Raw genomic sequence first — 25,678 nt, forward strand, 5'->3', positions numbered from 1 at the left:
TGTCAGGTCGATGATGGTGAATCTGCTCCCTGGCACTGTGCTTGTGTCCTCGTAGGTCAGATCAATGATCTCCTGTGGGGACAAAGGGACCAGCACTGTCAGCGATGATGGCATCTGGGTGCCATGGTCTTCCCTGGAAAGGGATCTTTGTTATGGCAACGTTGTTGCCCCAGCCCAAGAGGGGAAAAAGGGCTTGTTGGTACAAGCCCAGGAAGAGAAACCAAGGGCGTAGACCTCACTGCATGGCCAAGGTGATAGGGCAGCTGGCAAGGTAGTAGCCCCAAGCTCTAGTGTCAGTCTGTCCTGGCAACAGAGCTGAGCCTGACCTGGGCTTTTTCCCATTCCCACTAGGGTTCCTTATGGCAAACAAGTGTCCTCTGCTCCAAACCCCTCTTGTCTTGGCCCAGATTGGGCCTATCTGATCAGCTTCCTCTTAGAATGAGAGAATGCCAGGAATGAGGAACGCCTGCTGGGGTGCTCAGGGAGGTCATGCAGAGTGCAGTGCATGTTGCTGCCCCAGGGGCCTCTGCCGAGCACCAGCAGGAGCAGCGTAGGACCCAAACCTTGATGCCCACCCTGCAGCTCGACCTCAGGAGCTGGACATGAGCATCAGGGAACAGAGGTACCTTCACATCCATGGTATCAGGAACTCCAGGAGCCCTGAGAATCTGGGGACTCCTATCCAGGACTTGCTGGGTGAAGCAGCACCCAAAACTCCAAGGTCTGTCTGAAGGACAGCAGGAGCATGCTGGGGAAGGCAGCTGTGTCCACACCACCAGGAAGCAGGACACGGCACTGATCAGGATCTCTGCATGCCTGGGAGGGATCAGAGCCTGTTTGCTCTTGGAAAACCTGCCCCTCAGTGTCTCAAATCTGGAATACATTTTGTGGACAATTTATATTTATCCCACGACTTCCACTTGCTGCCTTTTCTAAGGAGCTGCATGGAACCTGGGGAGGTGGCAGATCCCAGCAGCTGTCATGGGGGAAGACAGTAGAGCAGAGGAGGGCTGGAGGCTGCCCTGGGTCCAGCTGTCCCTGACGCACTAAACTCCACAGACAGTTTGCAAGCTGCATCAGAACTAGGGCCAGTGCCTGGGATAAACAGAGCATTCCCCCCGCGGCCTGGGTGACCCATCCACAGCGGCCTTCTGCCCTGCACAGCTCCTGCCCCAGACCACTGCTGCCCTGCCCACAGGGTACCTGCCCTGGCCCTCACCTTGGCCACCCCACCATGGCCTGGGGTTGGACCCCCACGAGGGGGGCTGGCATCCTGCCTCGAGGTGAAGCTGAGGGGACCAAAACATTTCGTGGCTGGTGACCGAGGTCTTCCTGGGCGCAAAAGGCCGCGGGGGTCGGACAAGCCTGGGGACCAGGGCTCTGCTCCTGGCGGAAGGTGTCTGAAAGGACCCAAGGGGCTCCTGGGGGTAGTCAGGGTGCCTTTGGGGGATGCGGCTAAGGCCAGGGCGATCCTGTCAGGGACGCGACCCAGGGCAGCCGGCTTCCCGGGAACACACGGGTGGGATTCCGTGCCCGCCGCTCCGGGGAGGTACCCTATAGCCCTCGATGCTTTCTGTCCCCGAGCGGCTGCCGTTCCTGCCTGCGACGGAGGCGCCGCCATCTTTGTAAGGGGCAGGCGGCGCCGCTCCCGGTTTCTCCGTCCCGGCCCGGGGGCCACCGACTCACCGCGGGGGGCTGCAGCGGGCGCCGTGGCGGCGTCTGGCGGCAGCGGCAGCAGCGACGCTGGATCGGGGATAGTGGCGAGTGGCTGCTCTCCGAGTCCGAGGTGCTTATGAGGACGACGTTGTCAGCCATCTTGGCGGCGGGCGGTGGCTCCGCCCCGCACGGGCCGGCAGCGGCAGCTCTCGGGCCGGGCCTGGGGCGGAAGCTGCGTCAGTAACGGCAGCCGGGAGGGGTGGTGGCAGCGGCCCCGGTCGCGGCGCGGCCCCGCCGCTATGGCGCTGTCCCCCTATGTGCAGGCCATGCAAGAGCTGTTCCGCGCCAACACCCGGAGCCGTGAGTTCCCGGCGCACGGCGCCAAGGTGCACTCGGTGGCCTGGAGCTGTTGCGGCCGCCGCCTCGCCTCCGGCTCCTTCGACAAGACCGCCAGCGTCTTCCTGCTCGAGAAGGACCGGCTGGTGAGCAAATGAGGCGGTTCGGTGCCAGGCACTGGGGAGCGGCTGGAAGCACGGCTCCGGCTGGTATTGGGACATCCCAGCAGCCCACGGGCCGGGACTGATGGTGCAGGCTGGTACCAGGGACTCCCGCGGGGCTGGATCCTCGGACCGGGGGCTCGAACCGAGAATGAGCCCCAGTGGGTACAAGGACTGGGAGTGGGGAGGCTGGGTCTGTACCGGGAGAAGAAGCGTCAATAAGGACCCCGCAGACTGGTGCTGGGGTCAGGGAGCCAAGACTGGAATTGGTGTCTCCATCCTGCCCGGCTTAGGTAGGGAACGTGATGAAATGGTGGTGGGGCTTTGGGCTGATCACCTGCCCCATCCGGTAACCGGCAATGGAGGCGGGTAGAGATTCATTCATCCTTCTCGTTAGTGGCTGCCGTAGAATCATAAAACGGTTTGTGTTGAAAGGGACCTTATATATATATGTATATATGTATACATACAGAAAGAGTGATTGCCCATTGGAATGGGCTGCCTGGGGAGGTGGTGGAGTCGCCATCATTGGAGGTTTTCAGGAGAAGACTTGATGGGGTGCTTGGTGCCATGGGTTAGTTGTTTAGGTGGTGTTGGATTGGTTGATGGGTTGGACGCGATGATCTTGACGGTCTCTTCCAACCTGGTTTATTCTATGTATTCTATTCTATGTATTAAAGGTCCAATCTCAGTGCCACGGGCAGGGACACTTCTGCTAGACCAGATTGCCTAAAAGCTTCATCCAACCTGGCCTGGAAGGTTACCAGGAATGAGGCATGCATAATTTCTTTGGCCAACCTGTTCCAGTGTTTCATCATCCTTTCTAATATTTAATCTAAATCTATCCTTTTTCAGTTTAAAACTGTCAACTTCTTGTCCTGTCACTACATTCCCTCTAGTGACAGGACAAAGCTGGGGAGTCCTTCTCCACCCTTCCTGTAGACACCTTTTATGTACTGAAAGGCCACAATAAGATTTCCCTAGACTCTTCTTTCCTTCAGGCTGAACAACCCCAGTGCTCTCAGCTTGTCCTCATAGGAGAGGTGCTCCAGCCCCCTGATCAGCTCTGTAGCTCTCTGCACCTGTTTGATCAGGTCTATGTCTTTCTTGCATTGTCCTCTCTCTCCAGGTGAAGGAGAACAACTACCGAGGCCATGGGGATAGTGTGGATCAGCTCTGCTGGCACCCCAGCAATCCTGACCTCTTTGTCACGGCATCTGGGGACAAAACCATCCGCATCTGGGACGTCCGTACCACCAAATGCATCGCCACTGTCAACACCAAAGGTGGGTCCTTTCCTTCCTTGGGTCTCAGCAGGACCTCAGCTGCATGGCACTTGTCTGCAGTGGCACAGTGCTTTAGGACTATGCAATTGGAGCATCTTTGCTGACCGCATGTGTCTTTGTGTTGCACTCGTCTGTAAGGAGCAGCAGTGAACACAGGGGCTGATTTACTGCAGTGTAAGGGCTACAGAAGCTACTGAAATACGATGCTGGTAGTGAAAGTGTCCTGTATTCAGCACAAGAAGGGCATGAACCTATTGAAGTGGGTCCAGGGGAGGGCCACAAAAATGATCAGATGTCTAGGATACCTCTGCTGTGAAGAAAGACTGAGAGAGTTGAGGTTGTTCAGCCCAGAGAAGAGGAGGCTCTGGGGAGACATTGTGGCCTTTCAGTACTTAAAGGACTCTCTAAGAGAGATGGCCATAATCTTTTTAGCAGGGCCTGTGGCAAGGACAAGAGCTGATGGTTTTAAACTAAAAGAGGGGAGATTTAGATACAAGGAAGACATTTTTCACAATGAAGTTGGTGGAACACTGGCCCAGGTTGCCCAGAAAGGTGGTGGATGCACCTTCCCTGGAAACATTCAAGGTCAGGTTGGAGGAGACTTTGAGCAACCTAACTGAATTTTATGTTCACTGCAAGAGGGTTGGACTAAATGGTGTCATCTGGCTTTAATGTTCCTTCTAACCCAAACCATTTTGTTTCTTTGATACTTGTGTCTGGAGTCTCTGGGCTGCAAGGCTGGAGATTAAGGTGAGGCATACCTATGGAGAGCCATGGTGGAAGTAAAAGTTTGTGTGGGTTCAGAAAGGCTTTGCCCTTAGAAATCTCCAATTTTGAGTTGTTTGGGCTGGAAATGACTTTGTAAGATGGCATAACTGCAACCTGCCTTGTAGAATCAGAATTGTTTCATTGGAAAAGACCTCTGAGGTCATGGAGTCCACCTGTCAACCTAATTTCACCATGGCCATTAAACCATGTCCTGAAGTGCCCTGTCTGCATGGTTTTTGAGCACCTCCAGGCTTGGTGATTCCACCACCTCCCTGAGCAGCCTGTTCCAGTCCCTGACCACGCTTTCCATAAGGAAATTTTTGCTAATAGCCAATCAACAACACCCCCCCCCCCCCCCCCCCCCAATTCCATTTGAGGCCATTTCCTCTTGTTCTGTCATGTGATACTCAGGAGAAGAGGCCAACCACCACCTCACTGCAATCTCTTTTCAGGTAGTTGTAGAGATCAGTGAGGTCTCCCCTCAGCCTCCACTTCTCCAAACTAAACAATCCCAGTTCCTTCAGCCACTCCTCAGCAGACCTGCTCTCCAGACCCTTTGCCAGCTTCATTGCCCATGGACATGCTGCAGGACATCAATGTCCTTTTTGTAGTGAGTGGCCCCAAACTGAACACAGCAGCTGAGCTGTGGCCTCACCAGTGCTGAGTAAAGGGTCATGATCACTCCCCTACTCCTGCTAGCCACACTGTTCCTGATACAGGCCAGGATGCTCTTTGTCTTCTTGACCACCTGGGCACACTGCTGGCTAACCTTCAGCTGGCTGTCAACCAGCACCCTCAGGTCCTTTTCTGTCAGGCAGTTTCTACCCACTCTGCCCCAAGCCTGTAGAGTTGCATGGGGTTGTTGTGACCCATGTGCAGGACCTGGCACCTCAGGGTTAAACCTCATACAGCTGGCCTCTACCCATTGATCCAGTCTGTCCAGTTCCCTTTGCAGAGCCTTTCTGTCAGGGACAGATCAACACTCCTATCCAATGTGGTGTCTTCTGCAAACTTACTGAGGGTGCACTCAGTCCCTGTTGGCTTCTGCTTTTTATAGGTCTGAAAAATTCACTGGGTTCAGAGGATCTTTGAGCTGACTTTGTTTAGTAGTTGTGGTGATCCCATCTCAGTTGAAATGGAAAGGGCAGCAATGTCATTGTGCTGGCTTGAATCTGATTCTGTTGAGTTTGATTTTCAATAGTTGTGCACCCTTGCTGGACAGTTGCTGTATGGGGTTTGTGTGTCAGACTGCAGACCTGTCTGTCTTTCCCATTTGGGAGTGATTTTGAGTTAGTGAAACAGAGTGTGCCCTAGGATCAGGAGTGAAAGCTGCCTGTCTGTCTAACTCCTTGGCTACTGTGTGTTGTTGGGTGGAAATGAGACCTGCCTTTCTGTCCCTCCAGGAGAGAATATCAACATCTGTTGGAGCCCTGATGGACAGACCATTGCAGTGGGGAACAAGGATGATGTAGTCACCTTCATTGATGCCAAGACTCATCGTTCCAAAGCTGAGGAACAGTTCAAGTTTGAGGTGAATGAGATCTCCTGGAACAACGATAACAACATGTTCTTCCTCACTAATGGGAATGGCTGCATTAACATTCTCAGGTAGGTGCCTCTGGTGGGCAGGGTAGCCAGGCTGGCTGCAGCAGACATCAGTCTGCAAACCCCTCTGCTGCTTTAGGGGAACCAGAGTCTCACACCCCAGTGATTCCCAGCCCTCTGGTGGGAATGAACTTGTCTGGAGCTGAGGTTACCCCAGTTCTGGGCTGGGCTCCCTGAGAGTGACCCTGATGCTTTGCATCATTTGCTCAGCAGTTGAAGGTTTCCAGGAGTGTGGCCCTGCAGGAGTGTGGCCCTGCAGGAGTGTGGCCCTGCAGGAGTGTGGCCCTGCAGGAGTGTGGCCCTGCAGGAGTGTGGCCCTGCAGGAGTGTGGCCCTGCAGGAGTTTGGTTGCTTGTAGTCCCAGTCCCAACTGCTCTGCTTGTAGACAAGCCCTACACTTCTCTCACTGCTTCCTTCCCTGTCTGTTCATCTCCATAGCTACCCAGAGCTGAAACCCATCCAGTCCATCAATGCCCATCCTTCAAACTGCATCTGCATCAAGTTTGATCCCATGGGGAAGTACTTTGCCACAGGCAGTGCTGATGCACTAGTCAGCCTCTGGGACGTGGATGAACTGGTGTGTGTGAGGTGCTTCTCAAGGTAGGTACTGCTGTCCCAGAGCTGTTTGTGTCCCCTCTGGTGCCTGTGCAGGAGGTGACTCGCCATCTGCTGTGCTCTGTTGCTGCAGGCTTGACTGGCCTGTGCGAACGCTGAGCTTCAGCCATGACGGGAAGATGCTGGCGTCAGCGTCAGAAGATCACTTCATTGACATTGCAGAGGTGGAGACAGGTAATGGTTCTGCTTTTGGGGAGCAGCACGGAGGGAGTTGGATTGAGAAGGGCTGGTGGATCTGGGAGGGGACTGGGAGAATCGGTCTGCTGAGCAGGAGCCTGGCTGTGCAGAGCAGAGCGCCGTGAGGGGGAGCCTCTGCTCTGTGTGTGGCAGTGTGTGTCATGTCTGAGCTTTGTCACCAGGTGACCCAAAGGCGCTGAAGCAGCGTTTGTTCCTCCTCTGCCCTGCATGGGAGAGAAGAGGCAGGCATTTGGCTCTGCTGTGTGCTACAGGGCAGTACGCAGCATGGGGCTGGAGGCTCTTTGGGCTGATGTGACCCTTTTTCCATGCAGGAGAGAAGCTCTGGGAGGTGCAGTGCGAGTCCCCCACCTTCACAGTGGCCTGGCATCCGAAGAGGCCCCTGCTGGCCTTCGCCTGCGATGACAAGGATGGCAAATACGACAGCAGTCGGGAGGCAGGCACTGTCAAGCTCTTCGGCCTCCCCAATGACTCCTAATGGAACCACACCAGGGGAAGCGATGCCTGCCTGCTCTCTGGGATGGGAGGGTGCTTAGTTGGTGTAGTCAGGGCAAGGAGGTGGCTCCTCTCCTTGTCTGCTGGGTGGTGCTGTGGCTCTGCCCTGCGTACCACTCTCAGGAGCATTTGTGAAAAACCAGCTTCTGTGCTGGGCAGGATGGGGAAGGGGGGTTGCTGGTAGGGCCCACCTCAATGTCTGAGGGCTGCTGCTACCTCTATAGGGTGTATGTAGGGTTGTTCCAAAGGCAAGTGGCCAAAGAAAATCACTGTAGGAGCCTCCTGTGAGAGGACCTCTGCTCTGGCCAGGCTCCCCAGCAGTGACAAGCTACCTGACTGTCCTCTTGTTCACAGCAGCCTGGTGGCAAGGGCAGCCCTGGGAGCACAGCCTGTCCCTCCCCCTCCCGGATGTCTCATGACCCTTCCCCTCACTGGGACTGCCTGGGGAGGGTAGAGGATGGGAGTTAGATGCTTCCTCAGGTGGGGTTTTGGGGTTTTGTATGTGTGGTTGTTTTTTCTAATTTTGATAAATCTTCTTCCATAACAAAGGTGCCTGTGGCTGCTGGGGGGCAAGGGGGCAGTTGCTGAGCTACTGTCCTGCGAGCTCCTCTCCCTTCCCTTCAGCCCTGGCAAGGCCCTGTGGTCAAGAGGTCTGTCGAGTGACTGTCCCACATTGTCCCCAGCCTATGTCCCCTGTTCTGCACTGTTACCCCACCAGGGGGCGCTGCGCCCCCACGCTGGGATCAGTGACGCCAAGGACAGTGCACAGTGGACGGGGACAGCCGCAGGGACCCATCCCAGTCCCCTAACCCTGATCCCACCTGGCAGCACCCAGTGTGGATGGAGCAGGGCCACGGCCCCAGCTGAACACACGACTTATCACATGCCATGGCCACCAGCCCTGGGCAGAGCCCTTCACTGAACCCCTACCAGAGTGATGAGCGGTGATCCCCAGGCCCCACTCCCCAGGAGAGCCTTGTGGCTTTCCTCCCACCTATGCTAGCCTGCTGGGTTGCAGGGGAAACAGTCACCACGGAGGAGGTGCTTGTGCAGCCTGCCTGCAATGGAGACCTTGCCTGCAAGATCTCTATCATTTCCTACCCTAATATTTTCTACTGACAGAAGCTTTTCCAGGTGACTGCTCTGCTGATGCCACCTAGGTAACAGCTGAGCTTTTTGCTGGTAAATGATGGCAAATGAGTCAAGGCTGAGGCTGGCTCTGGATGGAGGCATCCAGGGCTGTGCCAAGCTTAAACTGCCAGGAACCTTGCATTGCTGGGGGGCACAAGGTGCCAAATTGCCCAAGGCCTGCCTCATTCCCCAGCTTTGGTGGGGCAGAAAGCTGTGGCCCACCAGAAACATTGCTTGTACCCCAGGGTTACCACCAGTCGTTCTGTGAGGGGAGTCCTGGAGTCAGGATGAGGGACAGAATTCCCTCCACCTTGGGCCTATGGGAGAAGGGCTCACTAGCCCCCATCCCTTTTATCTTGTCCCCAGCCATGGAGAATGTGCCTGTGGGATGGGGGTGTGGGGACGCAGCTGGACTGAGCAGGGCTCTAGGAGCTGCACCTGGCTTCTGTCACCTGTGATCTGGCTTGGTGCTGCCCAGGGTGGGTCCTGTGGCCTCCCTTAGTTTGATGAGCTGCCAGGTCTCACCCCTTAGGGGGATGGAGGGGCGAGGGAGCTGGCAGAGGGTACCAGGGAAGCAATGCTTGAGAAGAGGCTGGAGCAATGTACAAATCCCTTTATTTTATTAGTTCGTCAAAGACTAGTTCGAGCAGGATGGTCACAGCATGTCTGCGGGGCCCTGAGCCACCCGCTGCCTCCCGGGAGAACAGCAGGGGGCTATGGCTGGGGAAGCACGGGGACGGGGGAGCAAGGGACGGGCCAGGGTGAGGGCATGCCCCTGCATCTCCCCGTTGAGGTGCAAGCAGCAGCTCCTGGGACATGGCTGGGGCACTCGCCCAGGGATCCCTTCCCAGGCCCAGGGGACCCGTGTGTCCAGCGTCAGCTAGGGGCGTGGCTGGACACTCGCAGCCTGGCGGCCCTCAGCCCCGTGCTGGCTTTATTGCAGGGGGCAGAGCAGGGGCCCCAGCAGCGTGACGGGGCCTCGGCTCAGCGCTGCTGGTGGCCCCAGGGACAGTGGGGACGCGGGGGTGGGAGCGTGAGCAGCGGACACGAGGACGCATGGAGCGATGGGGCGCACCCTGGCACGGAAACACTAATGCGCGAACTGGGGCCAGCAGGGACGAGACAGGGACGAGCGAGCGGTGGGGACGGGGCGGGGGGGACGAGGCAGGGGGGTCCCTGCCCCGCGCGTGCCTTTGTACACGGTCGGCGGAGCTCGATGCCTGCTCCTCCCGGTGCTGAAGTATTGCAGTCTAACTGATATGGCTTTAACTATGGGGCCAGAGATGCGGGGAGGGGGGGTCCCCTCCAACCTCCCGATGCTAGGGCACACCGGGCAGCCCCGGGGGACCCCCGTGCCCGGGGACCGGGGATGGGGGGGAGCTGTGGGCAGGGCGCCTGGCTTTGTGCTTTGGGCTTAGCCCAGGGCGGAACGGGGCAGGGGGATGGCAGTGCTGGGGACGAGGGCAGGCGAGTGGAGGCCTGCCAGGGTCCCCTGGGAGGGCAAGAGGGGCAAGGCAGGGGGCACGGGGAGCCACCCCGGGGGGGCTGGTAGGGCCTGGAGCGCCCCCAGCCTGCCACGAGGTTACATCAGTGCATTTGGTCCCGGTTCGCCCTCTCCAGCCAGGGCTGCTCCCCTTTGGCACAGCGTGGTGGGGGGCCCTGCCTGGACGGGACGGGGCGGGTTTTTGGTCTGGTCGGGGGAAAGGGCAAGAGGGGTTGGAGAGGGGCTGTGGTGACCCTCCCCGGGGCCAAGGGAACTGATGAAGGGGTCAGAGGAGAAAGGGCGCCCATGCCCCAGCACCCCATGGCAGGGTTGGTGGTGCTGTTACTTCTTGAACATATCCTGCAGTGGGCCAGGCAGATACTTCAGGACCGTGTCCAGGATGCTCTCTTCCTCCTCCTCCTCCTCATCTCCACAGCCTGCCGGGATTGCCTTCTTGGGGCGCGTCAGGCTGCCCTCACATGGCTGCTCCAGTGCTGCTTTCTCCTCTGCCTCTTTCTCCTCCTTCTTCTTCAGCCCATACTGTGAAGACACAGGCACTCAGCAGGGCAGGCCGTAGGATCTGTGTGCACTGTGCCCTATGCCATCACCACTTCCTTGGCTCACCCTCACTGCTGTCCATGTCAGCTTCCCACATGCAGGGGAAGTGTGTGCTCACCTTGTCACGGATCTGCTGCCGGACTTTCTCCCGCTCAGCTTCCATGCGGGCGTGCTTGGCTTTCCGCTCCTCTTCCTGTTGGCGCAGGGCCTCCTGCCTCTCCTCCTCTTTCTTCTGTGCATCGGGATCCTTCTCCTCCTCGCCCCCCAGCATCTTCCCCATGTCCTTGGTGGCCCCTGCACAGAACGAGACCACTGGCTGGTCCCCAAGAGTGCTGCAGCATGATGCTGGCTGCCGAAGTCCCTGCCGAGGCAGGGAGAGCACCGAGCCCCCCAGCAAAGACAAGCAGGGACTGGGACATCCTCAGTGTCACCCATGGCAGAGTCAGCTGCAGATGGGCTCCAGAGGCTGTGGGGTGGGGAGTACCGTGGGCTGGTTGTGCTGCTCTAGTTTGGCATCAGCTGGGGGAGATGCCAGCAGCTCCTTTGGAGCTGGCACCCAGGGGACCCGTTGGGGAATTCCACTTAGTGGCGGGAGAGCCAGGATTCCCCAGCCAGGCGCTGCTGGTGGTGGAAACAGGAAGCCCCAGAGGGCTCTGGTAGCAGCTCCCCACTGCCAGTGACTCTCACTGTGTCTCTGTACCCCCACCATATCCCTCCCATTGCATTCCTCTGGGTGTTGGGCCAGAGTTGCTGCTGAAGAGGGGACTCTGGGGGTAAAAGCACCCACTCACCGCCCAGCGCTTGCTTCATGACGAAGTCCATGGTGCCGGTGTGTGTGTGTGGCTAGGCCAGTGCCCAGCACTCATGCACTGTTCTCCGGGCTCGCTGACCAGGGCCACCTGTATGGGCAGAGAGGGACATGGTCAGGGTTCCCACAGCCCAGCCATGAGGTATCAGGGCAGTCCCTGGGGCTGCCATTCACACCCTCTGGCATCTCCATCCCCAGATGTCTTCCAGGATGGGCAGAGAGTGCTTCTAGGGGTCCACTGGCAGTGGGGTGGACAGATCTGCCTGCTGACTGCACCTGTTCCCTGCACCTCCTTTCCCAGAGCCTCGCTGACCCGTGGAGGGATCCCAGAGGGAGTTTTCATCCCAGCCCTGCCCTCGGTGGGGCAGCAGCAGCCCCGACGTTCTGCCTGGGGGCTGGAGGGATGGGAACCCATCACGGACTGTGTGCCCCTGATTTGGAGTGGAGGGGACAGATCCTACCTGGGAATGCCAGGGCGGCGCAGCCGGCCATGGGGCGCTGCATGTGCCTGTGTCTAGCGCAGTGCATGTACTCTGCAGAGGGATGGAGCAGTAGCTCTTGGCAGGTTGTGACAGTGTTTAAGGGTTGTAGGCAGCAGTGTGTGACTGTGTGTGTGATTCCTGCGGGTGCTGGGGAAGGGTGACAGTGTGCAGGACAGAGTGTGTGTGTGCACCAAGTGTGTGTGGCCGGCTGCTTGCATGTCCTGTGCATGTGTGAGCTGCGTGTGTGAGCTGTGCTTGGTCAGGAGGGGTGTTAGTGGGTGGCTGCTGGCTGTGTTTGCATGGGGGCGGGGGGGCTGCACAGACGCCTGTGTGTATAAGTTTGCAGGGCTGTGAGCTGCCTGTGCCTGCGGGGTGTGCAAAGCTGCAGCCTATTTGCGAGCTTTGGGTGCTTTGCAAGCTCTGCGGATGCGTGTGCAAGGGCTTGGGGTGGGGAGTGGGTAGAGATTTGCAGCTGTGTTTGTGTGTGCTGGGTGTGTTTGTGTGTGCTGGGTGTGTTTGTGTGTGTTGTGTATGCGTGTGTGCCGTGTATGCCTGTGTGTGCCGCATGTGTCTGTGCGTGCTGTGTATGTTTGCACACTGTGCAGGGGGTGCAGGCTGTGTCAGTGTGGGGGGGGCTGCCTGTGCAAGGCTGTGGGTTTGCAGACTGTAGGGGTTGGGGTGCACACACAAATTTGCAGACTGTGTTGTGCATGTGGGGGTGTTACAGGCTGTTTGCATGCTCTGTGTGTGTGGGGGGGATTGCAGGAGGGGTGTGTGTGTGTGTGTGGAGTGATGGGTCTGTGCCCGTGCAGCCTGTGTGTCCTGTGTGTGTTGGGGGTTGCAGGCTGTGCTCGCAGCCTGCCTGTGAAGGTTGCAGTGTGTCTGTGTGTGCACACACAGTGGGTGCCGCAGCCTCGTGGATCCCCTCACCCCGGCTCCCCAGGACCCTGCTGGGCTGCCGCGGAGCTCCATGAACCAGGACCCGCAGAAGTTTGTTGCTCCCAGGCCCAGGGCACCCCGCGGCATCGGGGTAAGGGGATCCTCCAGGCAGTACTGTGCTGAGCTGCAGGGCCGACGGAGGGCTTAGGGAACACTGGGGACGTGGGGACACCGGGAGGCGCCGGGACACCGTTTCCGCATGGTGGGTGCAGGGGACAGTGGGGAATACTGGGACATGGGGAGGGCATCAGAATACTGGGGCCGCGGGGGTGTGTGTGTGCGACACGGGGGCACATGAGGGAAAACACAGGGTGCAGAGACACACCGACGCAGGGTTGGGGCGGGCACAGCAGACGGGGGCGAGCACCGACAGGTGCCAGGACATCGGGTCCGCACAGGCTGCAGCGACGCAGGGGACACGGGGGGGCGCCGGGAGCGCGGGGGACAGCGGGGACATGGGACGTAGGGGACACTCGGCATGCCGGGGACACCGACACCGCAGCGAGGTGAGGAGCCCGGGGGACAGACCGCGGCGGAGGGGGGACACGCAGACACAGGGAAGAGGACGCGTAGGGGGACCCGGATCGGGGGACACGCACCGGGGGCGCAGGGGACATCGGGGACACGGGGGAGGACGCGGGGGGGGGAACTCGCAAGGACAGGGGAAGGGAGGGAGCCGAGGTGGGGGGTGGGCGCGAAGGGGACGCGGTGCCGCGGGGACCCGCCACCCCCCTGCCCAGTGGATGCGGCGTGGGGCCCCGCCCGCCGCCCGGGGCAGCCCGGGGCCGCAGCGGCGGCGCTGTCCCTTCAGCACCGGCACGGCGCGGCACTCACCGGCTCCGCCGCCGCTCTCCGCTGCCGCCGCTCCGCCCTCCCGCCCCGCCTCGCCCCGCCCCTCCGCGGCCCAGCCCCCTCCCGCCCCCGGCGGCACGCGTGGGCCCGCCCGGGGTGACGCCCCCCGCCCCGACACCTCACAGCCTGGTCTCCCCCACGCCGGGGGGATGCAGGACACACAGCCTACCCCCTCTGGAGAAACGCCGCACGACCCCCAAGAAAACGTCCCGGTACCCGGGAGAGAGCGGCCCGCGGAGCCCCGCACCGCTCCCAAGGATGCGGACGGGGCTCTCCTAAACCCCTCCTCGCACTCCCGCAGTGGCCTGCGTGGGGTCAATGATTCACCTCCGCGGCAATTAATGGGCAAAGTGAGGCATTAATCAGCCGGAGCCGCAGGGGAGCTGTGCCTCCGGGATCCCACAACCCCTGCTCCCATACCCGGCACCCCAAACCACAGCACCCCGTTCCCCTCCGCAGCGTTGTGGGACGGCTGCGGGAGTTTGATTAAAGTCCCTGATCAATCACCTCGGCCCCAGTGCCAGCGGAGGCTTCAGCTTTGGATTTTTTTTGTTGCTGCCCACCGCGAGGGAGTCCCCGGGTGGAGGGTGATCAGGCAGAACTTATGTGATGGCGTCGAGGCCATGACATCCACGGAGCACTGGGTCTGCTCCAGCGAGGGGGTGCTTTGGCTGGAAACAGAGGTTATCTCCCTGCCCAGCCCCCCTGCATTTGTCTGAAGCAAGATGGGCTCTAGCAACCCCTCCTGTCCCCTCTCAGCTGGGTTTTTCTGTCCTTATCCCAGTGCATGGACAGGTGCTGGGACAGGTGTGCACCCCATTGCCAGCCCTGGCACCCTGCAGAGGGGCAGCCGCTGCCTTCTAATTAATCCATCCCTTTGAAAATCAGATTAGCACTGCTCTGAGCCAGGCTTTGGGGATAGCTGATGTTTAATGGTGAGGCTCAGGAGGAGCAGCCCTATGGGGAATCTTGCAGCTGTGGCTCAGAGAAGTGCTGTAGAAGGCCTGGGTGAGGAGTTGTTTCAGAGACCCTCCATCTCTGCATGTGGGAGACTGCTGGGACCTGAGACAGGCTGCAGCTGCCCCCACATAGCCAGTGGTGAGGGCTGTGGAGGTGCTGCTGGGCACTGCCAGGGCTGCCGTGGAGAGGATAGGGATGATATGGAATGTGGGGAAGCATCAGGAAGCTATCCCACAGTCAAGGGGGGTGTGGGGGGAACTGAAGCCAGCATGCCAGTGCCAGCCCAGCTTCTCCACAGGGATGCAGCAGCAGCAGACCCATGTGCGCGCCACCACTGCTGGCTGCTGCCACGGACAGGTCTCAGCATGGGAAACAGCACATCGAGGACGTGAGCCTCTTGTTCACAGCCTCTTGCTGCTCCCCAAAATACGCCTTGCTGCACCTTGTCTTGTCTCAGCCTCTTTCCACCGTGGCATCGACCAACAACTCCTTTTCCCACCTCTACCGGGAAAAAATGCCTTCTGATCCTGCGCCTAGCCCTGCTTTGCCCACCAGCAGCTGGTGGGATGGGTGCGTGGCTGGCAGGAGTGGCCTGGGCAGGGCCTGTCCATCCACCCATCTGCCCTGCGGCAGCCCTGCTCCGGGCGCTGACGTCAGCGCTCTCGGCAGCCGGGCGGTGGGCGGGTGGCACCACTCCTATTGTATTAAAAATAATACAGCGGAGCACAAATTCATTACAGATAAGTGTGACAGCCAGGAGGAATTAACGAGCCCGTCTCTCAGCGCCTGACAAACGCCTCCTTTTGTTCCTGGGATGGGTCCTTGAGTCTTTCAATCTTTGGAGATGCCTCGGCTCATTAAACCCGTCCTCCTCCAGTAGCTCCCAGACTGCCTGGGGACTGCTCCCAGTATGAGCTGTGGTCAAACTGGGAGGGCCATCTCTTGTGCCAGCATTCAAACCTGCCAGGCTTGGTCTCCTTGGGGCTCGGTGGCCTGGAGTGCTGTCTCCAAGTGTGGACCCCCTGGCACTCCAGATGCTGGTGCCAGTAGTGCAACTGCAGCTGAGAGAGGTTGGCAAACGCCTGTCTCTGCCCTGCTGGCATTCCATGGGAAGGGCAGTAAGGGGCTTGTCACCATCCCTAGGCTTCACCTCCATTCTCCTGCCCTGCACACCCCTGCAGACACTCCCAGTTACAGGATGGGGGTAGGCCAAGGGGACACTTGCAATCCCAGAGCCAAGCTGGCTCTGTCAGGTGTTTGGAGGATAATCCCAGTGATGGGAAGTCACTTGTGCCTGGCATTGATGCCCCTCAGGCACCTCTGTCCCCTGGCATGGTCTTGGGCAGTGTAGCCTGCCAGGTGGCTGCCTGGAGCTGCTGGGGATGGCAGGAAGGGAAGGGACAGGGAGGGATGAGAGGGATAGGAGGGCAGCACCGTGATCATATGGCAGAGAAAGCACTCAGCACTCAAGCTCTGCAAGTTGCCTTCGTGCCAGCTTGAGGTGGTAGTATGGCACGGAGAGAGCCAGCACAGGTGCCAGGGCCCCAGTAGTGCCTGGGGAAAGGATATAGGGCTGGCTGCCACTGACATGTCACCCGCTGTATCTGCCACCAGCAATGTCCTGCCTGCCCCACTGCTGGCATCATCTCCCAGCCCCACAACCACATTAGGACCCTGCAAGGTCGCAGCCTCTGCAGGCCTTTGCAAAGCTCCCAGGCAGAGGGAAATGGGTGCCTGAGTATCTGCACCTATCCCTGTGGCACTGCCAGCCCAGGCTGCTGTCACCCATTAGCACAGGACAGTTATTTTACTTATCCTGCCCCCCCCCCCCCCCCCCCCCCCCATCTCTGCAGAAAATAATTATTGGTCCTTCTCATCTCACCAAGGAATTAAAAGTGGTTAACTCCGTTGCCAAAGGCTTTGTTATGTTGGTTTTTCCTCGGCTGCTGCACAAGGCGATTTCCACAGTGCCACTTAGGCAGCTTTTATCAGGTTGTCTTCTGAAGGTAATTGGGTTTTTCAGGAGCCTGTTTAAAATTCGTAACCCAGCCTCTTAAACAAAACAAAAACAGCAGCGGGGAGAAAGGGAAGAGGCAGCACAAAACATGCAACAGCTGCAGCCTCCGAAGAGCAGCCCTGGCCCCTTGGGACTGGCACCTGGAGGTGACAGGGAACGGGAACAGACACCAGCGTGCTGTAGCATCGGGCTGGAGCTGGGCGCTCCGGTGCAGTGCCTGAGCACAGACTGCAAGAGCCCTGGGACCCCTGCGGTCCCTTCCCCCTAGGGGGACCTGGAGTGACTCTGTTATTCTATGCTCAGGGTGAGCATGTGGTGCTCAGAGCCACACAGGCCAACACTCTGTCCCTGCAGCAAGTCTCAGCCCTCCCAGCACCCACTCCCCAGTATCCCTCCATGCTGGGTACAGCATGTGACCATGGGTTTCACCTCAAGGCTGGCACAGGAGTGAGCCCCGAGCCTTGGGGCTGGCAGGGAGGGAAGGGGGCTCATACTGTGGATTGACCCTGGCTCTGTAGCAGTGCTCTGCCTGCCTGTGGTGGGCAGAGAAGGCTGAAGGTGGCAGGGCTGCCTGAGCTCACCATTGAGGGACAGAGAAAACTGGCCAAATCTGCCCCTGGAGCCAGCCTCACAGGATGCCTTCCACTAGTCTCATGCCCTAAGGGTCTCCCCAGCTCCAGGCTTTGCTGGCTGGCTGGGGCAGATTCCTGCCTGCTGCACCCCTTGTGCCCTGCTCTGCACGGGCACAGCAAAGCACCCCTGCAGCCAGAGGGACTCTGGGCTGATGCTGTGGCTCTGCCTGCTCTCCTACATCGTCATCATGGGTCCATCTGCATTAGAACCACGGCCCTGTTGACATCAGTATCACAGACCCATCTGCATCGCTCCCACAGCCCTGGTGGCTTCGCTCCCTTACACCCATCTGTCCTTTCCTGCCAGGCTCCTGCCTGTGGGTGTGTGTGTGGGTGCACTGGGCACCCCCAGCTCATCCTTGCCCAACTCTCTGCTGCAGGGCGCACCGTGGGCTGGGGAGTAGGTGGTGGGGAGTTGCTGCAGCAGATGGTTGGCAGGGCCAGATCACAGCACCACACGCAATGAGAGATGTGTACATCCCCCAGTGGGGGCCATTTGCAGGAGCTGGTTGTGAACTGGTGCTGGCAGGGTCCAGGCATGCACCTGCTTGTCCAGATTATGGCAGCTGGTGTGCAAGCCAGGGTGGCTGCAGATGAAGGAGGGATAGGGCAAGAAGGCCAAGCCCACAGCTTGCACCTTCCCAGCATGTCAGCAACCCGGGAGGATGCCAGAGAAGGGGTGCTCCCATGCTGCTTTGCCCTCCAGAGCTCCCCAGGAAGACCATCTATGCCTACATCTGTGCAAGAGACAGTGATAGAGGGGCTGAATCTCCCAGCAAGAATGCCTGAGATGACAGGGACCCAGTTCCAGGCTCTAGCTAAGATGCATCCAGTGTGGACAGGGTGTCAGCCACTGCATGGCTGAGCACTTTGGCTTTGCCACTGCTGCTGTGTCCTGTGATGGGGAATTCTGCTCACTCAGTCTCAGGGCCACCCACTGCCTTGAGGTGTCCACGTCCTACGAGCACTGGGGGATGCCGGGGAGGACCCCTCCAGTCGAGTGCTGCAGTGGTGACTCCTTGTCTCTGCAGCTCCCGCCGCGCGTCCGGTGCCTCTGTGCCATGCATTATTAAACAGAGGCACTGCAGCCCCTCACTGTTTATCTTGGTGTGGCTGTGTGGGGAGCAGGCTCTAGAGAAGCCATGGTGGCTTGCTGCAGTCTCAGCTGGAAGATACAGGTTTGCTGCAGATCTGGCCAAATTCCCAGAGGGGTTTATGGCCCCTGGGGTTACTCACCTGGCTACTTCCTACTTCCCCACCCCATGCAGGATGGATCCCACCTCTCTGTAAAAGACCCACTGTGCCTTCAGCCTTGGTGATATCCCCTGCACTGCTTTCTTTCTCACACAGCAGGTACTTAGAGCATTTGCATCCCAATTGCTGCACATAAAGGCACACTTGTGCTGAGTCCACCCCATCAATATTTATGGCAGGCACGCACACCCGCACAGCTCTGCAGGGGCCGGTGTGGAGTGGAGCTGGGTGCAGCACACCAAGCACTGCTTAGGGAGCAGAAGAAAGCTCTCCTGAGCCCCCACACTGCCACCTTGTCCTTCCCCTGTGCCCCAGCTGTGGCCTTTGGGGAGGGAGACATCCTCTGCACATACTGATTTCCATCTCTGATGCCCTGGCAGGGAAACACAGGGCTTGTGCAAGCACCGTTGATGGAGGTGATTGGGACTGTGTGCCTCTGTGCCAGGATGGGATTTGGGCATCTGCTCTCCAAAGAAAGCCTTGGAGAGGTTATATCTGCCCTCATCTCACCAGTGGGGAAAAGGTAAGAAGGAGAAGGGCATGACCAGCTCAAAGCTGGGCATCCAGATCATAGCACAGCAGCAGCAGCCCTCACCCATCCTCCCTCCAGCCAAAGTACCCTCAGAAATGAGACCCTGGATGCTGGTCCCCTGGGACTGAACTTTGTGCTGATGCAGCTATTGGTTTTGCCAAGAACTTACAAGTTCTTTGGGACTCCAGAGAAGAGAGCAGAGAGCCTAGGGTGCTTTAACCACTCTGCACCTCTAAGGCTGAGGAGAGGGAGGATGAGAGGAACAGAAATGCTGTCGTGGAAGCTCCTATGCTACCCAAACTCCTAGTCCAGCTCTGGGAGAGCATCTGCCTTCCCACAGGGAGAAGGACGCATCACATCCTATGAGGGGTTTGGGAGCTGAGATGCCCCATGCCCCGGGCAACAAAGCCAGCTGAGGGCCACAGCGCTGGGGACACCCTGTCCTTTGATGGTGGCAGATGGCTGCATGGCGAGGGGTTCTGTGGCAGCGTGGGGGGAGACATCTGGGTGTCTGGGTTCCAGCCAAGCTGCAGCATGGTGGGAGCAGCATGAGCCTGTGCTGCCGTGGCTCAGGGCACTGGGAGGGGGGACACCTCTGCACCAGGGGGGCAACTGGGATGGGGTGGGGGACTTGGTGCCCACCCTGGCTGAGAGCTCCCCCAGCCCGCCTGCATTTGGGGTTTCCGCTGCAGAGTGACGCCAGACGGGCACGGCGCCGCTTCGAGAGCTGCTGGGGTTCTCGCCAGAAAATTCATTCTTGGCTGCTTGCAGAGGGGTTTGGCTCGTACCTTTCCCATCTGGGGGCTTTCAAAGGGAAAAAAAAAAAAAAGGAAAAAAAGGGAAGAAGGAAAAAAAACCCAACCCTGGCTCTGTGCCAGCTTCCACAGTCAGTGTTCCTTGCCATGGACCCCAGGAGGCAGGACTGCCCAGCATCCACCCCAGAGCTCAAGCTGTTCCCCAGTCACATGGCCTCAGGCCGGTCCTGAACTGGTCCAGATGTCTCCTGCCGTACACCGGGGTCTTTCCAGGATGCTCATGATAGACCCCCCTCATCCTGGAGGGCCTGACTGGCTCTGCTGAGGCAGCCCCAGGTAGTACCTCTGCACTCCCCAGTCCCTCCCGTGGCTGTGCTGTGCCCCCTGTGTCGCAGGGAGTGAGATGGCCCTCGAGGAGCTGTGGTGTGCAGGGCCGGGGCAGCGCTGCTTACCTTGGTGTGTGCAGCGCTGGCCGTTCGCTGTCTTCAGCACCTAATGCAGGGGGATGAGGACCTGGCAGGGGTGGTTGGACATTGCAGAGAGAGCAGCACCTACAGGAGACACCAACAGCAAAAGGATCAGATCTGTGGTGGGGCCCCAGGACTGGACAGAGTGGATGAAGTAGAATTACTTGATGGGTGATGGACAAAGCTCATCACTGCCCTCTCTCTCAAGGGGTGGGGAGGGGAGGGACAATGTGGGTCTACACAATTCCCCCAAAGCATCCTGCAAAGCAATGTGCTGCCAAGAGTCACCATTTCCCTGCAGATGGGGATGCAGTGAGACATGCAGAGGCTGAAAGGCTGCAGAAGGTGGCAGCTCATCAGGGTCTTTGGTCCTCTCCTGGATCAGGGACTCTACCTCCACTGCTGGCAGAGGGCTCCTGGCCGTTTCTGTAGACACTCAGCAGTTCATATGCCTTCATTAAATATTGAGAGGGCTCTCAACTCTTTGAGGGCTTTAAAATTCCACATTAACTCTGCCTTCCTCAGCTTCCACATGATGAATTTCTTCTTTGGAGAACATAACAGCAAGTTAAAACAAGTCACTAAAATAAAAAAGCCCTTGCTCAGACTTTGCAGTTTGTGAAAGCCTGGCCTGGCTCTGGGCTCTCCACTTCTGCTGGACATCAGGAAGCTTCTGCAGGGCACCTGGTCCCTTCCCTGAATGTCCTTGAAATCCCCTTGTGATGCTTGGTGAGATGCAAGGGGTGCTCCTGGGGGTCACTGGCCTGGGCAGGGCTGTGGAGAGACGCAGGTACCAGGTTGTTGGTGCCATGCTGGCAGTTTCTGCAGTGGTCCATCCCTGCAGTGCAGCTGGTGGCACTAGGATGGGTGCCATGAATGTGATTTGTGCTCTGTGACTCCAAGCCCAGGTTCCTGGGGAAGTTACAAATTCATCCTGACTTCAAGGAAAGGCTTTTCCTCCACCCTAGGGAAGGAGGGAGGCTTTGGCAAATTGGAGATAAATATATGACCCAGGGGAGCCAGGGGAAACACGGGCAAACAGCGACACTGGAGGAGCAGGGGCTGGGCTGGATGGAACCTGCATTTTTAAAAGCATTACAGAACAGGGATGTTTTGTCCCAGCCCCGTGGGCAGGAAACACTGCCAGACCCTCAGTGCAGTGCTGAGTTTAGAGAGGGTACAGACTCGCCCCAGGGACCCCAAGATCTGGGGGCTATGGGGAAGGGGCAGAGAGTCCCTGGTGGAATCCCTGATAAGATCCCAGAACAGCAACTGCTTCCCTGCAAAACGCAGCACTTAGAAACTCAGACTGTAAGGGCTCAGCAGCAGCATGAAGGTGACCTTTGCTGGGGACAACCACTGCCTCCTTCGGGACATGGGAGGGTTCAGGAGTGGGGTAAGATGGCTGCAGACTGCTGCAGGGATGCGTGCCGGGGGGGTGGCTTATTTCCAGACAGCTCAGTGCCAATGAGACAGGCTGGGCTGGGACAGGATCAGTCTCCTGCTTTGCCAGCCATGGCCCCAGATCCAAATCAGCTGTTCTTTGCTGAAACCCCAGACAGTGGGAAGAGCAGGGACCCCCTGCCCAGGTACCTGAGAGAAGGATGCAGGGGGTGATGAGGGAGTGTGCTCCAATCTTTGCAGGGTATTATTTTCTGTGCCAGACCAAAACATGGTGGGGGTTGTTTTGCTCTGCTTTGTTTTTTTTCCTTTGCATTGAGCGGAGCCTGCCAGTATCACAAAGATGCATCTCACCTGGACAGCTGCACTAGCTTGGTCTGTCTGACTGTCCAGGCAACCAGACACCATCTATAGCCAAAAGCAGAGAATAGGGAAGAGCAGAGCAGGGTGATGGTGCCAGGACACCCCCAGCTCTGGGGTCTGCAGTGTCCTCAGGCTGGGATGCTTTTGTCCAGCTGAGGTCTGGACATAAGGCACAGTATTGAGGGAAAACTTCATGCTCAAATGAGACCGTTAGCTCTTCTGCTTTGGCACCTCTGGCTCCCAGCACTGAGCTGGTCCAAAGATCTTCAGAGGAAAATGGGTTGGGGAAGGGGAGCAGTGGGGTGTGCAGGCTGGCAAACTCTGGGTCACATCCCAAAGAATCACAATATCACAGTGTGCAGAAGCACAGAAGTGCTTCTTCTGCCATCATGGGACTCTGGGGAGGCTGAGAAGAGCAACGTTTCTGAACCTCTGGTGACTATTACAGCAGGAGCAGGTGGCATCAGCTAGGGAGAAATGGACCTGCTGACCTGGCTGCCTACAGGAGGAGCTGGCACCTGTGGTGCAGAATGGCATGGAAGAAGTGACAGTGGCTCTTGGTGAAGCACAGGGTGCCCTAGCAAGACACTGGATGCATGGCCTGGAGAGCCCAAGAGTGGACGTGGCAGGTGGTCTGAGTATCCATGGCCAGGAAGGCTTGGTGGAGCTGGGAGAGGTGGAGGGGAAAGCTCCTGGGACGAGTGAGCAGAGAGCTCTCACGCGAGAGCAGCCTGCAGGAGCACAGCTTGTTTACCCTGGCTGAGCAGGCCTGATTGCTCTCTATAAATACACCCAGTAAGTAAACACTTGGGAGGGAGAAGGATCGTTGAAACTCGAGGATGATGCTGGCATAAGAACAAATGAGGAGGTCTGGCCAAGAGCATGTGGAAGCTGTGGGCAAGAGCAGAGATCCTCCATCCTGGGAAGGTCCTGCTTTGGGCAGAGGGGTCCAGCCATGGCCATTCAGGCAGTGCATGATGTCCAAGGGCTTGGGCTTGGTGACAGTGGTAAAGGCAGCAGCCTTGGCTGCAGTGGTCATGCCCACCTACCAGACCAGACCTCTTAAACTCAGGGCCGTAGGGACATGTTGGTGCCCAGTGGTGGAACCAAGCTGTGCCATGCTGCCAGTGGTCACATCTCCAGGGGTTTTCCCAGCAGTACCAACCTTCCACTGGTACCTTTCAGTTCTGGTGGTTAAACCATGGGGGGCAAGTCAACGCAGCTCCCATTGATTCCTGACACATCTCCCAATAATTAGTACCAGGCCTGGCAGGCTGCACCTGGCAGCAGCCTCTGCAGAAACCCAGGGAAGAGCCAAGGTGCAAATCGCAATCGTCCTCCAGCACTGTGAGGTGTTAATAGCCCTGTCTGCTTGAGGTCACTTCAATACTAATGTTATCACACAAGGCAATCGAAGAAACAAACAGCCCATAGCCAAGGGAGACGTTTTCTGTGCCAGTTTGTCTCAGCTGAGCTGCTTCCCAGGATGGTGAGGGTTGGACACCTGGAGTGATGCTGCTGGCCAGGGGCTGAGCTCCCTATTTTCTCCAGCCTGTCCTGGCAACTGCCAGGGTCCTGTGGCCCCCAGGGAGAAGGAGGCTAAGTTTGGCAGAGGACACCTCTCTGTACCCTGAGCCTGGCCCGTCTTTTCTCATCCTCCCTTTGTCAAACCCAGCACTTTGTCTTGAATCCTCCAGCTTCTTTACCAACCTCAGGTAGCAGCTGCCACCACCCGCAGAGCCTGGCTGGTTGCTTGTAGAAGCCCTGAGCTGTCAGCCCTGTCCTGAGCGGAGGTGCCAGCCCCACTTCACTGCTCTGACTCACCGTGCTGCCTGCCTCAGGCAGCAGCTGCCCGGTCACGCTCATGCCATGCGGCTGGCAGTGCCACTGTGTGCTGCCAGGCCTGGATCACAGCAGCCGTGGCACTGGGAGCACGGTGAAGAGAGGGGCTGGAACTTGGGGCACAAGAGTAACTTCCTAGGGACAGTGCAGTGGGGAGAGGGGTTGAAGCCCAGGGAACTGGGGACTATGCAGCTGGGATGCTCCAGGAGTGGTTGGACTTAGCCGTGGAGAGCAGGATGGAGGAGGGAGCCAGCGATGGGAGGTGCCCGGAGGGTACCAAGAGCTTCCCATAGAAGAATGCTGCTTGGGGTCCCCTCGGGTGCAGGTAGGGACACAGGGAGAGCAAGTCGCTTCCTCTCCCTGCCCATGACCCCACTCTGCAGAGCTCCCCCTACACTGGATGGCCGGGCATGGAGGGGCTGGAGGCGGGGCTGTAACGTATAGCTCGGGGGTGACAGTCCCTCTCCTGCCATCCCCTCCCCATCAGCGTGTCCCCACTCCCCAGCCCTGCCGGAGGGGCAGTCTGGGGCGCACCGCTCAGCCCTGCATCTTGCACTTGCATCCCGTACCTGCCTCCTACACCCCGCTCGCATCCTGCATCTCACCCGCATCCTTCTCCGCATCCCGCATCCCCGCGGCCGCCGCCCCGTTACATAAGCCGGCGGCCCCGGGAGGCTCGGCGGGCCGGTTCCCGTGCCCGTGCCCGGCCCCCCCGCCCCGGGCTCTGCGGCACGGTGGGCCCGCCCCCGGCCCCAGCCCCAGCCCCGGTCCCGGCCCAACCCGCACCTACCTGGCTGAGCTCGGCACGGCTCCGGTCCGCCCCGTCTGCCCCCGGCGTAGGGAAGGAACAGCCGCCGGAAGGGAGGCGGGAGCCTTAACGGTACGGGGGGCGCCCCGGTGCTGGCTCCCCCTCTGCCGCACGGCCTCCCGGGCGGGGCCGGCTCCGTGCCCGCCTCCGGCCCGCCCCGCGCCCCCGGCGGCAGCCCCCGGCCGCGGCCTTCCATCACTGCAGCCGGTAATTCCCCTCCAGTATCCGAAGACTGCCCCCCCTGCCCAGCAGATCCCCTTGGTTTCCGGTAATTTCTCCCTCGGTGCTTAGCCACCCGCCTCGGTACCCCGCCATTGCCCCTCTGCTATGCAGCCCACCCCCCACTACCCGGCTATGCACCCCAGCACCCAGCAATTGCCCCCAGCATGCAGGCCTGCCTCCCAGTATTTAGATACGTCCCTGGGCCCTGGCAGTTGCATCTCCAGTGCCTTCAACAGTCAGCCCCCAGTATCTGCCTATGCCTCTTAGTATCTCCCATTTCTTGGCAGTCCCTGTTTCCCCAGTACTCAGCAATTCCTCCCAGTATATGGTAATTCCTCCTGAATCCCCATCTGCCAGTCCCCACAGCCTAGCAATTCCCTCCAATATTCATCTTCTACCCCCAGGGCTCAGCACTTCTCTCCCCTAGAGTCAGTGATGCCCCTTCCATGGCACTGCCAGCCCCCTCAGAGGACAGAGCACCTCTGTATGTCTCAGGGTGCTAGCTGTGGTCCCCAAATCAGAGGCCCCCATTGCACCTCACTCAGGCTGGGGATGGGGGGTGCACCAGGGGCGGCAGTCCCCAGTGGTTTTAAGAAGCTGAACTCTGGTTCGAGACCTGGCCCTTGGTGCAGAGCATGGCCAAGAGGATTCCAGAGAGGGGCTAGAACTCATCCTATCCTTGCCAAGGCCTCTCCACTGGCTGCTGCCCTCACTTTCCAGGCAGGCAGGCAGGGTACCCCTTTCCCTGGGCTTTGCTTTGGATTTGTGTGTGTGGAATAGCCTCTGCTGAGCCCTGGGGTTGCTCTGATGCTGGGGCTTTCTGGGGTTGGCTCCTTATTTTTGCAGCAGGTTCAGCCATGGGGATGTCTGATCACCCTCTGGAAAACGAGGTCCTGCCTTTCTGTCCTGAGAAGCGGGGTGCAGGACAGCTGTGCCTTTGAGCCTGGGAAGGGCTTTGCAGTGTGGTCCTGGGGGAGTTTGCTGTTTGCATTTCCCACCCCGGGGAATCCCTCCACAGGCACCGTGGCAGGTGGGATGTGGGTCAGGCAGGAGCCT

The 25,678-nt window shown here is 58.9% G+C and overlaps 2 protein-coding genes across 3 annotated transcripts; one reads left to right on the top strand and one right to left on the bottom strand.

The window, feature by feature from the left end:
- Positions 1-1,914: 1,914 nt before the first annotated feature.
- Positions 1,915-7,652, top strand: THOC3 (THO complex subunit 3). The gene is made up of 6 exons (XM_054168411.1): positions 1,915-2,138; positions 3,283-3,439; positions 5,611-5,815; positions 6,250-6,411; positions 6,500-6,600; positions 6,936-7,652. Exons 1-6 carry the CDS (start codon positions 1,956-1,958, stop codon positions 7,097-7,099), a joined length of 972 nt encoding a protein of 323 aa, XP_054024386.1. The 5' UTR covers positions 1,915-1,955; the 3' UTR covers positions 7,100-7,652.
- A 1,193-nt stretch (positions 7,653-8,845) lies between these two features.
- On the bottom strand, positions 8,846-24,515 carry CPLX2 (complexin 2). Of its 2 annotated transcripts, XM_054168429.1 has the most exons (5): positions 24,383-24,515; positions 19,972-20,070; positions 11,080-11,187; positions 10,407-10,582; positions 8,846-10,270 (listed from the first exon to the last, which is right to left on the bottom strand). In XM_054168429.1, the coding sequence occupies exons 3-5, from the start codon at positions 11,108-11,110 to the stop codon at positions 10,073-10,075; spliced, it is 405 nt and encodes a 134-aa protein (XP_054024404.1). In that variant the 5' UTR covers positions 11,111-11,187; positions 19,972-20,070; positions 24,383-24,515; the 3' UTR covers positions 8,846-10,072. The 2 variants fall into 2 exon arrangements, with proteins under 2 accessions (XP_054024404.1, XP_054024405.1); XM_054168430.1 differs by lacking the exons at positions 19,972-20,070; positions 24,383-24,515 and adding an exon at positions 13,352-13,411.
- Between the last annotated feature and the right edge of the window lie 1,163 nt (positions 24,516-25,678).

The sequence above is a fragment of the Dryobates pubescens genome, chromosome 16 (assembly GCF_014839835.1).
Source record: "Dryobates pubescens isolate bDryPub1 chromosome 16, bDryPub1.pri, whole genome shotgun sequence".
Classification (NCBI taxonomy): domain Eukaryota; kingdom Metazoa; phylum Chordata; class Aves; order Piciformes; family Picidae; genus Dryobates; species Dryobates pubescens.

Coding starts and splice junctions, on each gene's coding strand:
- THOC3 (XM_054168411.1), top strand. CDS start 1,956: ATGGCGCTGTCCCCCTATGTGCAGGCCATGCAAGAGCTGTTCCGCGCC. Junction 2,139..3,282: donor TGCTCGAGAAGGACCGGCTG/GTGAGCAAATGA, acceptor CTCTCTCTCCAG/GTGAAGGAGAACAACTACCG. Junction 6,601..6,935: donor CATTGCAGAGGTGGAGACAG/GTAATGGTTCTG, acceptor TTTTCCATGCAG/GAGAGAAGCTCTGGGAGGTG.
- CPLX2 (XM_054168429.1), bottom strand. CDS start 11,110: ATGGACTTCGTCATGAAGCAAGCGCTGGGCG. Junction 10,583..11,079: donor CATGAAGCAAGCGCTGGGCG/GTGAGTGGGTGC, acceptor CGTTCTGTGCAG/GGGCCACCAAGGACATGGGG. Junction 10,271..10,406: donor GGCAGCAGATCCGTGACAAG/GTGAGCACACAC, acceptor GTGTCTTCACAG/TATGGGCTGAAGAAGAAGGA.